The sequence below is a fragment of the Chiloscyllium plagiosum genome, chromosome 18, assembly GCF_004010195.1.
Source record: "Chiloscyllium plagiosum isolate BGI_BamShark_2017 chromosome 18, ASM401019v2, whole genome shotgun sequence".
Lineage (NCBI taxonomy): Eukaryota > Metazoa > Chordata > Chondrichthyes > Orectolobiformes > Hemiscylliidae > Chiloscyllium > Chiloscyllium plagiosum.
Genome location: NC_057727.1, coordinates 8,840,861 through 8,855,509, shown reverse-complemented (window position 1 = coordinate 8,855,509; position 14,649 = coordinate 8,840,861). Strand labels below are relative to the sequence as shown.

The window sequence follows — 14,649 nt, the reverse complement described above, 5'->3', positions numbered from 1 at the left end:
TTTTTCAACCCAAGATGAGATCAGCTTTGATTATACTAAATGGCGGAGCAGGCTCGAGGAGCTGAATTGCCTGTCCTGCTCCTAGTTCTTATATTATTATGTTCTTATCTGACCAGAGGAGACAGACCTCTCATCTGTATAATATACTGCACGTGACAACATCAACACTATGTTGTAAAATATCTAATACTTCAGTATTTTCTCAGAGTTAAAAGTCACACAACACCCAGGTTATAGTCCAACAGGTTTATTTGGAAGTACTAGCTTTCAGAGCGCTGCTCCCTCATTAGCTAACTAGTGAGGCAGGATCATAAGACACAGAATTTATAGCAGAAGATCACAGTGTCATGCAATTAAAATGATATATTGAACAAACCTAGATTGTTGTTAAGTCTTTCATGTTTTAGAATGTGTTGCAGGTTTTGGTTCATTAATATGTAAATCCCAGAACTTCTTTTAAGTCACATTTTTGAGATAACTTAAGGTTTTATAAAAAAAAGTGTCATCTCAGCTCAGGCAATGTATTAAAGGTGTGAGGTTAGAGTCTGTCTGTATCCCAATCTTGATTCTGGATTAGTGGTGCTGGAAGAGCACAGCAGTTCAGGCAGCATCCAAGGAGCTTCCTGAACTGCTGTGCTCTTCCAGCACCACTAATCCAGAATTAGGTTTCCAGCATCTGCAGTCATTGTTTTTACCTCCCAATCTTGAGTCAGACTGGTTCTATTTCCGAAGTGGAGTTTACAAAATGTTATATGGATTGACTGTCTGCATTGATTGTCTGCAGATTGTGTGCTTTTTGAGCAAAAACAGAATGTATCTGCAAATACAATTCTGCAAATGCAAATTCACCCCATAGACTTTGTGTGTGTGCGCGCGCGCGCGTGTGCATGTGAGGGAGAGTGTGAATGTGCATGAGAGTGTGTGTTTGCATGTGTGTGAGTGTGACAGAGCATAAGCCTGTGAGAGGGTGTGTGAGTGGTTGTGAGTGTGGGGAGTGTATGTGTGTGTCTGAGAGTGAGCGTATGTATGAGCGAGGGTCTGCGTGACTGTATAAGTGTGCATTCATCCATTGCACCTGTGCTCACTGATCTACATTGACTGCATTCAACAACATCCCTGTTTTAAAATTCACATCTTGTTTTTACATCCTTCCATGTCCACTCACCTCCCGATGTCCAGCATTCCCACTAATTTTCTTTCTAGTTGCATGGGTCTCCGAGGTCCATACGTGGCAGTGACTTGCATTACTATCTTGGAACAACCACAAGCATGCACAGCTATGCAGTTTATAGAGAATGATGCCTGGTCTATAATTGCCTCCACTGCAGCAACTTTCTGAGGTCTCTATGATTAGAGTCATTTTGTTGTACAGAAGTTGAGTATAGCAACAAAAGACACGTTTTGTACCAAGGTAAAGGGAAAACAACATTTATATTGTATGAGAGGAGATTGCTAATTGGTTGTCAAATAGACTTTGATTGGTAGAGATGTTATCATGAAGAATGCACCAGTTAGTGATTATTCACAGTTAACTGCCAAAGTTTGTTTAAAAATTATACAGTGCAGGTTGACTCTGATGGATTAAGATTAGATTAGATTCCCTACAGTATGGAAACAGGCCCTTTGACCCAACAGGTCCACACCAACCCTCCGAAGAGTAACCCTCCCAGACCCATTCCCCTACCCTATATTTACCCCTAATTAATGCACCTAATACTATGGGCAATTTACCATGGCCAGTTAACCTGACCTACACATCTTTGAATTGTGGGAGGAAACCGGAGCACCCAGCAGAAACCCACGCAGACGCAGGGAGAATGTGCAAACTCCATGCAGACAGTCGCTCTAGGCTGGAATCAAACCCAGCTCCCTGGTGCTGTGAGGCAGCAGTGCTAACCACTGAGCCACCGTGCTGCCCTAAGGCACTACCCTGAAAATTGCACCAGGATTCTTTATTTCTGAACTCCTATACATCCATGATTTTAAGAATGCCAGTGTTGCCTTCAGCTTATTTGGTCATAGGCTCTGACCAGCATTTTTAAACATCCCCTTCACTCTCTTCATTCCTTCTTTAAGACACTCATTAAAATCTAGCTTTTGAACAAACTTTTAGCATCAACCCTAACATTTCCAGAAGTGGCTCAGTGTCATATCTTGTTTGGCAACTACTGCTGAAATGCGTTAGAATGATTTCCAAACTTAAAGACACTATATAAACAAAATTCATTGGTGCAAAATTGTGAATTGATATTTTATGTGTTATGATCCCAGCTATGTTATTACTGAACAAGTCAGTACCAGACTGAAATCTGGTGTGACAGATCATGCTTTTATTTCATTTAACAAGGAGAATGTCCACTGAAACACGTAGTGGTGCGGTTCTGGTTTTAACGATGAAACAGAAGTTTATTACTTAAAAGAAAAAAAGCTAAAATAGGATAAAACAAGCTATAATGAGAGTGATTAATAAAATTGAGAAATATATCATTTATTTCAATCCCTTGACTATTTTGCTTCCAGATTTTAGTTGCTGCAATGTCCTGAGGTGGAATTTAATCCTCTTGCCCATTGCATATTCAAAGGTAGGGAAGGCATTTAATTGGATGGAGGGTGGCAGGTGAGGCCAGTTATTGTCAGTCTTGTAGGTGTATAATAACATCTCTGCAACAGGTTAATTAGAAAATGCCTATTATTACTGAAGTGCAACCATGCTTGTATTATGTGAGTGACTTACCCCTTCATTGCTATCCTCAGCAACATGTAAAAGCAGTAAGTCCAAGGTTTGCTCCCTTTATGGACTTCCTCCTTCACCCAACTCAATCAATTTATCCACAACTGCGCTGTCATCATTGTGAACTCTTTCACACAATACAGCCATTGATTTTCTTCATGTCACCCAGTATGTGATGACTAAGACCATTAATCATGTTTATGTCTGTTTTATTGAAATGTGAACGAGTAAAATAGACTCCAATTCACAGAACCTTTTAATACTCTTCCTATTTTTTTTGAAAGCACACACTTCATGCTGAATGAAGAGAGCTAAAGCCAGGATTTCTTTGTGTATTTATTATTTTTTAATACTAGGATAGAATAGAATGATGAGATCTGTCAAGATTTGTCATCAATTAAAAAAAGGTTCCACAACAAAAGAGCAACTTGTATTGTCTCTGTAGCAAATGTACAATGTTGCTGATACTTCTATGACTTTTTGTTTCACCTTGCCTCAGCCTAGCACCTTACTCATTGATAGGGCCAAAAGTAAGAATTTATTGTGGCTTTAACCTTCAGCATAAAGCACTGTTCTAAACTCAATTAATACACGACAAACACTGTAAGTGTGGAAAATTAGATAAAATACAGGGGAAAAAAAGGAAAGGTGCAAGTTCCTGTCAAAGAGTTAAGTAACTTTTAATAGTGTTTCTTTGATTTGCATCTTTTTTTAGTAAGAAGGACTGTTAATGTTTAACTTTTTAACCTTGTTTCTTTAATTTTCTGCTTTGTACCTAAGGTTCTCTCAGGAGCACCAAAGGTGGCAACTTGTAAACTTTTCACTGTACTCATGTGAATCCATGACAATAAATCAAATTGTAATTCTAAACTGAAATTTTCATCAAAGACATAAGTTTTAAACATTTCCTCTTACTTAATTCACTTGTGAGATTATGAAGGTGGCCAGCAAGGCTGACATTATTTGGATTTCCTAATTATCCTTGCGGATGATAACTTTTGAATCAGTGTAGTCCACATAGTAAAGGCACTCTCACTCTTTGCTGCCAACGTTGAAGTCTGAACTGATTGGCCACATCTCTGCTGCTCTTAACACTTGAAAATTCCATGTAAAGAGTATTTATCTGGCACCCTACATAATCCTGCTCATTGAATCTAGACTGGTTACCTGTCAGCTCCAACCACTGCTTCTCTCCTGCAGCCACAATGAAATAAGTTGACTTGTTGTACCAGTATGGGGTTGTGACAGCGTCATATGCGTTTCTTTTTGTTTGTTCATAGGTTGTGGATGTCCATGTCTTGGTCAGCGTTTATTGTCCACCCCTATTGCCTGAAGAATGTGGGAAAGTGGGGATCAACTGCTTTCTCGAACCCGTATTAGTCCTCCTTAAGACTGGAGGGACTACCACAGTGCTGTTAGGAAGGGAGTTCCAGGATTGTGACCAGCAGCAATGAAGAAATGACAATGTAATTCCAAGTCATGATAGTGTGTGGTTTTGATGAGAGCTTGAAAGTGGTAGTCTTGTGTATCTGCTGCCTGTGCTGCTTTTCTCGCTTCGTGGAACTGATCATTGCCTGGTACTCGTGTGGCTTAAATATCATATGTCACATCCAGGACCAAGCCTGGATGTTGTCCAGACCTTGCTGCATTTGGACACAGACTGCCTCAGTATCTGAGGAGTTATAAATGGTGATGAACATGGTGCAGTTATCAGTAAACAGTCCCACTTTTGTTCATATGGTGGAGGGAAAGTCATTGATGAACCAGGTGAAGATAGTTGGACCCTAGGACATGACCCAGGAGGCCAGGTTCACATTCCACCTGCTCCAGAAGCTTGTAATAATATTCCTGAATAGGTTGATTAGAACATGTCTGTCCTCAGAATCTCCTGCAGAGGAGTCCTGGGACTCAGATGACTTTTAACCCTCAACTATTTTCTTTTGTGTAAGGTATGATTATAGCTCCCATTGGTTGCAGTTTTGCTCGAGCTCCTTGATGTGGTACTCAGTCAAATACTGCCTTGATGCAAAGAGCATTCTCTGTTATTGCCCCTATCGAGTTGAGCTGTTTTGTCCATGTTTGGACCAAGAATGTGACGAAGTCTGGAGCAGTGTGGATCTGTTGATAAACAACCTCAGTGTTTATGAGCAAATAATTGTTGTTGAAGTTGGAGATATTTGTGGAGCCTCCACCTTCTAGATGGGTGAGGTATGACTACAGAGCTTAGATCTAATCTGTTGGTTATGGGATCTCTTAATGCTATCTACTTCATGCTTTTCTCCACTGTTTGGCATGCACGTTGTTGTGTGATGTAGCCTCACCAGACTACTTTTTTAGGTATGCTTGATGCTGCTGCTGGAAACTCTCCTGAAATCTTCATTGATCTCTTCTTTGGCATGCCTACAAATAATTGATTTCCATTTTACTTTTAATGCAGTACTCAGGAAACACAGCAAATAGGAAGACTGTCTGCCCTTTATTTGACTTTGCATACAACGCCTTTGGGCAAAGTTTTCCCTGGATTGAGACCAGTTGTGAATCCTAAACCTGAGGAACTGAAGGAACAATGTCTTTGGAGGCAATCTCCTATTTGTTTGCTGATCTGTTCAGTTGTGCTTGATCCCACCACTAGGTGTAGCATTACAGGCAGATGTATAAAATCAGAGATTAATTATAGTTTTCGCAACTCTAGTTTCTCTTAAGGGGGTGTCCTTTTTTTGTTCTGCGAGCATATACCCAATCTCAGCACTTTTCTTTAAAATTTTCTGGCAGAGGCTATTTTTAAATTGTGCTGAGATTAGGCTGACCGTACTTTATGGCAAACCATCCACATCAAGATCCATCAGTGTTTCTGAGATAATGGTCTTATGATAAAGTAAAGAGGACTTGTAATTTGCATTTGTTTAAAAGGGCAGACAGTGGCATAGTGGTAATGTCACTGAGCTAGCAATCTAGAACCTCAGGCCAGTATTTTGAGAGACAAAAACAGGAATTGCCAGAAAAACTCAACAGGTCTGGCAGCATCTGTGGAGCGAAATCAGAGTTAAAGTTTCAGGTCCAGTGACCCTTCTTCAGACCCTTTTTCCAGCAGTTCCTGTTTTTGTTTCTGATTTCCAGCATCCGCAGTTCTTTGTTCAGTATTTGTGGGACTTGGATTTGAATCCCACCAAGGCAGATGCATTCAATGTTTTCTCTGCTCAGTTTGAGCAGAATGTCAGTGGCAGAATGTCACCTGCCCCAGACACACCTGTCCCCTCTGCCACTGCTGTTGACATCAGATCAGACTTCCTGAGAGTAAACCCGGGGAAAGCGACAGGCCCAATGGAGTCCCCATGTCTGTCCTTCGATTGTGTAGACCAGTTGGGGGAGGTATTCACTGACATCTTCAACATCTCCTTGCTATAATCCATAGTCCCCACCTGCTTCAAGAGGCTGGTCATGGCCCACACCAGCTCGAACCTCCAAGTCTGCCTTTATCCTCTGCAATTTGCCTACTGGAGAAATAGGCCCATTGTGGACGTCATTTCCCATGACTGCACTCATCCCTTAAACATCTTGATAACAAGAACACCTATGAGAGGCTCCGACTCAGCAATACAGCTCCTCCTTCAACGCTATAATCCCTACCAGGTTAATCTCAAAACTCCGAAACCTAGGTCTCAACTCCGCCCTCTGCAACTGGATCCTCAGCTTCCTGACCCACAGACCACAATCAGTAAATATAGACAACAGCACTTCTTCCACAATAATCCTCAATGCTGGTGCCCCACAAGATGCATTCTCAGCCCCCTACTCTACTCCCTGTACACCCACGGCTGTGTAACCAAATTCTGAACAAATGCCATCTGCAAGTTTCCTGACAACACCAGGTAGGGGGTTGGATATCAAACAATTATGAGTCAGAATATAGACAGGAGATAGGGGGCTTGGTGACATTTGCAATGATAACAACCTCTCTCTGAATGTCAGCAAAATAAAAGAACTGACCATTGACTTCAGGAAGAAAGGAGCAGGACACGTCCCTACCTATCAACGGAGTGAAGGTGGAGAGCATCAAATTCCTCGGAGTGACGATAACCAAAAATTTGACCTGGACCTCCCACGTAAATGCGACAGTCAAGAAGGCACAAAAATATCTCTTCTGCCTCAGGGGCTTAGGAAACTTGGCATGTTCACAAGGACGCTCACCAATGTTTACAGGTGCACCAAAAACGCATTCTATCTGAGTGCATAATGGCCTAGTATGGCAACTGCTCTGCCCAGGACTGTGAGAAACTGCAGAAGGTGGTGTACACAGCCCAGACCATCACAGAAGCTAACCTTCCATCCATGGACTCCATTTACACATCTCATTGCCGCAGAAAGGCTGCCAACATCATCAAAAACCCCTCCCATCCTGGTAATGCTCTCTTCCAACCTCTTCCATCAAGCAGTAGATACAGAAGCTTGAACACACTCACCGGCAAGTTCAAGAAAAATTTCTTCCTGGCTGATATTATGCTGCTGAATGGACTTCCCTAACTTCGAATAATGCTGATTTTGCTAATGTTGATCTTGCTTTGTGCACCTGCTGTGCAGCTGTAACCTTGTGTGCCGTACTCTATCTCAGCACCCTAGGATCTGTATGTCCTTTTTTGCTATGATTTGTATGACCTTGTTTGTTATGATCTGCTTGTACTGCTAGCAAAACAAAGCTTTTCACCATTCTTAGATACATACGAGTACAATAAATCAAATCAATTAATAATGGCCCCAATCTCTCATGTAATGACTGAAACAGCTCCCTGTAACACATCAAAGAGGCTGCTTTGTGGATTCTTTCAAAATCTACTTTTCTGAATCTATTTAAACCTTGGAAGTGTTTCACTGAACCTTCATTATTTCTTTAAAGAAAGGGCATGCTTTTATAAATATTATTGATCATTCCCTTCAGACATATTATAATGTACCTTTGAAGCTGATGAGACTTGAATAGCAGGTGGCATAGTGGCTCAGTGGTTAGCATTGCTGCCTCAGCACAGGGACCTGGTTTCGATTACAACCTCAGGTGAATCTCTGTGTGGAGTTTGCATATTGTCCTTGCGCCTTGTGGGTTTCTACCCCATGCTCTGGTTTCCTACCAAAGTCCAAAGATGTACAGGTTAAGTGAATGGATCTTGCTAGAAAAATTGCCCCATGGATGTGCAGATTAGGTGAATTAGTAATGGTAAAAAAAGCCCATATGGGATGGGGACTGTGAGTCTGCTTGGGATGTTCTTTGGAGAGTCAGGATAGACTCGATGGGCCAATTGGCCTCATCCCATACTGTAGACATTCTATGATTTTCTTCTTGAATTGTTGCAGTCGATCCAGTGAAGCTGGCTGGCCTGTAGTTTCACACAAGAGTTGATGGTTTATTTACAAGGAATGTCCTGTAAAGAAAGGGTTCTCAGAAAGCTGTAAGCTTCTTATAGTTGAATTTCTAAGTGTTTGGTTCTCAGGCGATTGCAATTTTGGAACAGTTTGGGTGGCGTCCTTCTCCCACATTCAGAATACTGTACTTTATTATCTTGACTGCTTAGATGACGTAGTTGGTGTTATGGTTTTTTTTTTAAGATTAGGATCCCTACAATGTGGAAACAGGCCCTTCGACCCAACCAGTCCACACCGACCCTCTGAAGAGTAACTCAGACCCATTTCCCACTGACTGATGCACCTAACAGTACGGGCAATTTAGCATGGCCAATTCACCTGACCTGCACATCTTTGGACTGTGGGAGGAAACCCACACAGACACGGGGACAATGTGCAAACTCCACACTGAAAGTCACCCGAGGTTAGAATCGAACCTAGGTCCCTGGCACTGTGAGGTAGCAGTGCTAACCACTGAGCTACTGTGCTGCCCAACATTCTGATGGAATTCTGTTTGCAGAACAACTTATTGCTGGCAGACAAAAAAATTACTTCCTCATCAAATGACTTAAAACAGATTTAAATCCTTTTCCAAATAGTGTGTTAGATCAATTATACATCCTTCACATCGTGAGATTCACCAAACCCGGTTTAAATGAGAGAAACCATCAAGAAACAATGGATGTATGCTACAATCCATTTAAATTGTTCTAATGCACATTGGGTTTTGATGTTTTATTTGCCCAAATAGAAACAGAAAAATGGTATGTCTGGAATGCATTTGTTAATCATCACCCTTAAACAAAAGAATGTATGAGTTCCCTGGATGAATTTGAATATCCATATTTAATAGGTATTTACTTGATTCTTGTGACAACCTAGAACTCAGAATACTAAAGATCAAACGGGTTTCAGTGTTCAAAGTATCAAAGTATTATGTCAAAATTCTTAGTATACCAAAATATAATGCCACCAATTTTCCTCAAGCACATTATTGCCCCACTGGATCAAATTGTTCTTGATGTCAAGTGAGTCACTCCCACTTACTCTCTTTTGTCTGTCATTGAACTAAAACTCTGATAAACCCATTCACTGAATGATGATGGCAAGGAGAAAAATAATCTAATCTTGTGAAATTTGTAATCAACTGGGCACAGAAAATCTGCATGCGCAACAATCAGTACAAAATGAGTGTCAGTTCTTTCATGTTGATTTTGTTTTTTTTCATTTTAATTAGGAGTTAGTTAGTCTGGTGGTGTCAGAACTTGCTGAAGAAGAGGATGTTTTATTTTCTGCGGAAGATGCTCATTGGCAGAACTCCCATCGGGCTGCTCGCCCTGTGTTCCTGGAAATTGGATGTGGATCTGGTGCCATTGTTCTGAGCTTGCTGCATTTCTTCAAACAAGTGTGTGCTGGCAATTTCTTTCATTAAAGCACTTTTTTCTTAACAGAATGAAATTGGAACTTTCCCATCAAAATGTTAAAATCATTCCATTTTTTTTTTCTGGTTTTGTTTGAAAACAGTGTTAGCATGGCCCTACACCATATTGTTGAAACACAATAATAAATTTAATGTAAGTTTTGCATTCTTTTAAGTTTTGCTTTCTTATGGTTTGCATGTGCAACATATCATCCTTAATAGTAGATCTAAACCAAACCATCAAACTCATTAGATTAGATTACTTACAGTGTGGAAACAGGCCCTTCGGCCCAACAAGTCCACACCGACCCTCCGAAGAGCAGCCCACCCAGACCCATTCCCCTACACCTAACACTACAGGCAATTTAGCATGGCCAATTCAACTAAACTGCACATTTTTGGACTGTGTGAGGAAACCAGAGCACCCGGAGGAAACCCACACAGACACAGGGAGAATGTGCAAACTCCACACAGATAGTTGCCTGAGGCAGGAATTGAACCCAGGTCTCTGGCGCTGTGAGGCAACAGTGCTAACCACTGTACCACCGTGCCATTAGTTGTGAATACTTCATACCAAATTTCATCAAACAAATCTTATAATTTCTAACTAAAAATATTAACACTGGCGGGTCAGAAAAATGTTTTCTCCTTCGCTTCCTTCCCTTTTCCAACTTCTTTACCATGACCAAAATTTCAGCCCACATCCCAGTGGGATGGGCTGACATGTGGAGAGGATGTAAATTGGGTGAAATGACAAGGTGTGACAGGGTGGGGGGTAGGGAAGGTGAGGTTTGATGTGCCATACCCATCGCCTAACCGCCTTGGCTGGAATTTTACCAGTGCCGGTGGTGATGTTGTGCTGTCCATCCACTCTACAGCCCATTAAGTGGCTAATTGATGATTTCTGAAGGATCTCTTTCTGCTGCCCCTGGTATTTTATCAGCAATGAGGAAAGTGTCCATGCCATGTGGTGAGACCATTGGGCATGATCCCGCTCCTGGCTTGGTCTTTCTCCTATTTAGGAACCCAGAGTGCAAAGGGCTGCCTCTGCTTGATCCCACTCCCCACTGCCTTCCTCCCTCCCCCTGCTTCACCCTTTGCCATAGCCTGCCTGACTTGCCTAGCCCCTTTGCAAGCTTCTCTTCCTCCATCATCACTCCTGGTCAGGGCTGCCTGCAATCCCAACAGTGGCCATCACTTCTAGTGGCACTGCTAGCCATTTGATTTGCCAGTAAGTCTTATTACAGAATCTCTATAGTGTAGAAACTGGCCATTCAGTCCACTGAGTTCACACCAACCCTCCAAAGAGCATGCCACTCCTGTAACCCTGCATTTCCCATGGCTAATGCACCTAACCTACATACTCCTGGATACTATGGGCTTAATTGCAATTGAAAGATTAATGTGACATAGTTACATTTTAATACACATGACCCACTTTGCAGACAGGAGGAACATGTTCACACATTAAATGCTTCACTGTGCATTTAAAATCATGGAATCCCTACAGTGTGGAAACAGGCTATTTGGCCCAACAAGTCCACACACCAACCCACCCAGATCCATTCTCCTAACCAATTGCTGTACATTTCCCCTGACTTATATACACATCCCTGAACATTACTGGCAATTTAGCATGAGCAATTCGCCGAACCTGCACATCTTCAGACTGTCGGAGGAAACCAGAGCACCTGGAGGAAACCCACGCAGACACAGGGAGAATGTGCAAATTCCAAACCTCTTGGAGGATGAAGCTATCTTATTAAGCATCTAAAATCCTGACCCCTGTAAAATATGGTCATGGCTCCCACTGTTAACAGAGAGATAGTTTCATATTAATTTTCTAGCCACACTTTTCTCATTAAATTCCAACTTCCTTTCATTCTTCCGTTCTTTTTCTGGCTCCCTTTTCTTTCTACCGTGTTCCTGTCTATCCATTTCTATTTCATTATTTCTCTCATGACCTTTTATTTTGTCTCCTTGCTTCTTTTCAGTTCTCTTTGCTCTCTTGCCATCCTTATCTATATTCCTGCTTTGTACCTTTCTCACCACCTTCTCTACTCCTTTCTCATGTCGTCTTTCTCACCTTGATTCTGTTGTTGCTTGTTCTTCCCATATCATTCTTTCAGATTTCCAAACTGAAAACAGAAAATATTAAAATTAAGATTAGACTCCCTACAGTGTGGAAACAGGCCCTTTGGCCCAACAAGACCACACCGACCCTCCGAAGAGTAACCCACCCAGTCCCATTTCCCTCTGACTAATGCACCTAACACTGCAGGCAACTTAGCATGGCCAATTCACCTGGCCTGCACATCTTTGAACTGTGGGAGGAAACCAGAGCAAACCCAGACAGAATATGCAAACTCCACCCAGACAGTCACCTGAGGCTGGAATCAAACCAGGGACCTTGGTGCTGTGAGGTAGCAGTGCTAACCACTGAGCCACCGTGCCACCCAAGCACTTGTGGCAGTATCTACGGAGAGAGGAAAACAGCATTAATATTTCCTATCATTGAGCTTCATGTTTCTCTCTGTAAGTGCTGCCTGACTTGTTGAATGTTTTCAACATTTTCTGTTTCTGCTCTCTGTAAAATAAAACACACCTGACCTTTATAATGCAACTCTTTCCAATGTAGTAGCTTTTCAGTTAATCTTTAGATTAGATTCCCGACATTTAATTTTTTTTTAAGTTATGCTGTTCAAAGTCATTGTCAACCTATCTGTCAGCTCAATCACTCTAGGTCGAATTGTTTTACTTTGCAGAGTTATGCTGTGGCAGTCGATAAGAGTGCAGAAGCTGTGAACCTCACGAGACAAAATGCTGAGAGGTAATGAAATGTTCCCCCATATCATATAATATTTAAGGACTATTGATGCACTATTACTGAAGTGTGTGATTAATGTATTATCAGATTATATATTTATATGCATATGTAGAGGTGATTATGTACTGAGAAATAGTTTGTCATAATTGAGTATTGAGTATCACTTAACGATGTTCAGTGATTACATTTTCACACAGTTAAGATCTGAAAAACATTGCCTGATAGTCTGGCCTCGGGCAGGTTCAATTAAAGCATTTGAAAGAGAATATTTGAAAAGGGATAACGTGTAGGTGTTATGGGGAGAAGCAGGAACTGATGCAAAGTGAATTGCACAACTTTCATGTGACAAAATCTATCCATCAAATGGCAGATTTTGAACCATCATGATGTGAATGGTCTTTGCTGAACAGATTCAGGAGAAGCCAGGGTCCCTGTGCAGCCAACCTTTACTGCTGGTGCCTCAGTACAAACTCCTAATGCATTTGTAGAGCAATATTGCATAATACTGAGGATATCCACTGATTAATTAGCAGAATAATTCCCGAAACTCAGCTAATGGCGTTGCTTGGTTTGAGAAATTTGCGCTTGCTAAATAAATAAATAGCAATTACCCATTTGGAGAACTTGTACAGATGTGATACGCTAAGCAGCCTTCTGCACTATAACAATTTTGTGACTCTTGATGTGCTGATCTTTTGTACCAAATTCATCTGCTCTCTCTGGTGGACCATAAATATCCCACAGCACTATTTGAAGAGCAACAGAGAAATTCTCCAAATGGTCCATATAAATTGAAAACGTTCCCAGCAACCATAGAGGTAGTAAATAAAAATTAGCTCATTTTACATAGTCACAAGCATGAAGCCATGTCTGCGCAAAACCTTTAGGGGAGTATGCAGTTAAATAAATTACCCACTGGCTCCAAAAACAATTGGAGAGAACAGTGCCTACTGACAGCAGATAAAACCAATAGCAGTCATTTCCATCATTCATACTTGAGTACCTTATTTGTATCCGTGTGCTATTTTGACTCAAAATCACTTTGAAATGTCCTGAGGTTGTGCAAGTTCCAAACTCTCCCGTGCTCTTAAAGTGCCTCTCTTAATGGATCCTGTGGCCATTTTGAATATTTGAGCTAAGAGAATGGAGGCTTGCTTTTTCTCCACTATGAAAAGCAGGAAGTTTTGTGAATTAGATGAGGAGGAATTTCTTCAGCCAGAATGTGGTTAATCTGTGAAACTCATTGTCGCAGAAGGCTGTGGAGGGAAAGCCACTTGAGTATATTTTGAACAGAGATAGATCGTTTCTCGATTAGTAAGGTGATCACTGATTATGGAGCGAAGACGGGGGAATGGAGTTGACAGACATACCATCCATGATCGAACAGTAGGGCTGACTCAATAGACCAAATGGCCTAATTCTGCTTCAATACCTTAAGGTCTTATGGTCAATCTTCACAGTAGAAGACTGCAGGGGTGAGAGATGAACTGACCACCAAAGTGTGATAGAGGGAACCATTCAAGTAAGAGGCTGAATAGCAATGCAAAAATATGAATGAATTAAAGGGCAAAGTGAGGGAGGATATAAACATAATAACTATCAGCTGGAAATAAGTATTATGGAAGCTAATGGGGCAAAAGGCAATATGCCCCTTGACTCTGATGGGTTCCATTCTAAGATATGAGGAGAAAGTGAGGGCTGCAGATGCTGGAGATCAGAGCTGAAAATGTGTTGCTGGAAAAGCGCAGCAGGTCAGGTCAGAGATGCGGTGGAGGGCATCGTCGACTACATCTGGCGGGAAATTGTGGTCCTTGAAGAAGGAGGCCCTCCCCTTCCTAGACCTTTCTATTTCTATCTCGGGTGACCGAATCAACACGGACATCTACTATAAACCGACCGACTCCCACAGCTACCTAGACTACACGTCCTCCACCCTGCCCCTGTAAAAACGCCATCCCATATTCCCAATTCCTTCGTCTCCACCGCATCTGCTCCCAGGAGGACCAGTTCCAAAACCCAGATGGCCTCCTTCTTCAAGGACCGCAATTTCCCGCCAGACATAGTCGACGATGCCCTCGTAGACATAGTCTGCATCTCTTCCACTTCCCGCTCCTCCGCCCTTGAGCCCCACCCCTCCAACCGCCACCAGGACAGAACCCCACTGGTCCTCACCTACCACACCACCAACCTCCATGTACAACGTATCATCCGCCGTCATTTCCGCCACCTCCAAACGGACCCCACCACCAGGGATATATTTCCCTCCCCTCCCCTATCAGC

General features: G+C 42.0%; 1 protein-coding gene across 5 annotated transcripts in view; it reads left to right on the top strand.

The window, feature by feature from the left end:
- hemk1 (HemK methyltransferase family member 1) overlaps positions 1-14,649 on the top strand; it is a 160,771-nt gene that overhangs the window by 67,861 nt on the left and 78,261 nt on the right. For 4 of the 5 annotated variants that reach the window (XM_043707652.1, XM_043707648.1, XM_043707651.1 and 1 more), the window contains 2 exons: positions 9,360-9,527; positions 12,308-12,372. In XM_043707652.1, the coding sequence (XP_043563587.1) occupies positions 9,360-9,527; positions 12,308-12,372 (233 nt within the window). The remainder of the gene's footprint in view (positions 1-9,359; positions 9,528-12,307; positions 12,373-14,649) is intronic. The other variant, XM_043707653.1, reaches the window with a different exon arrangement.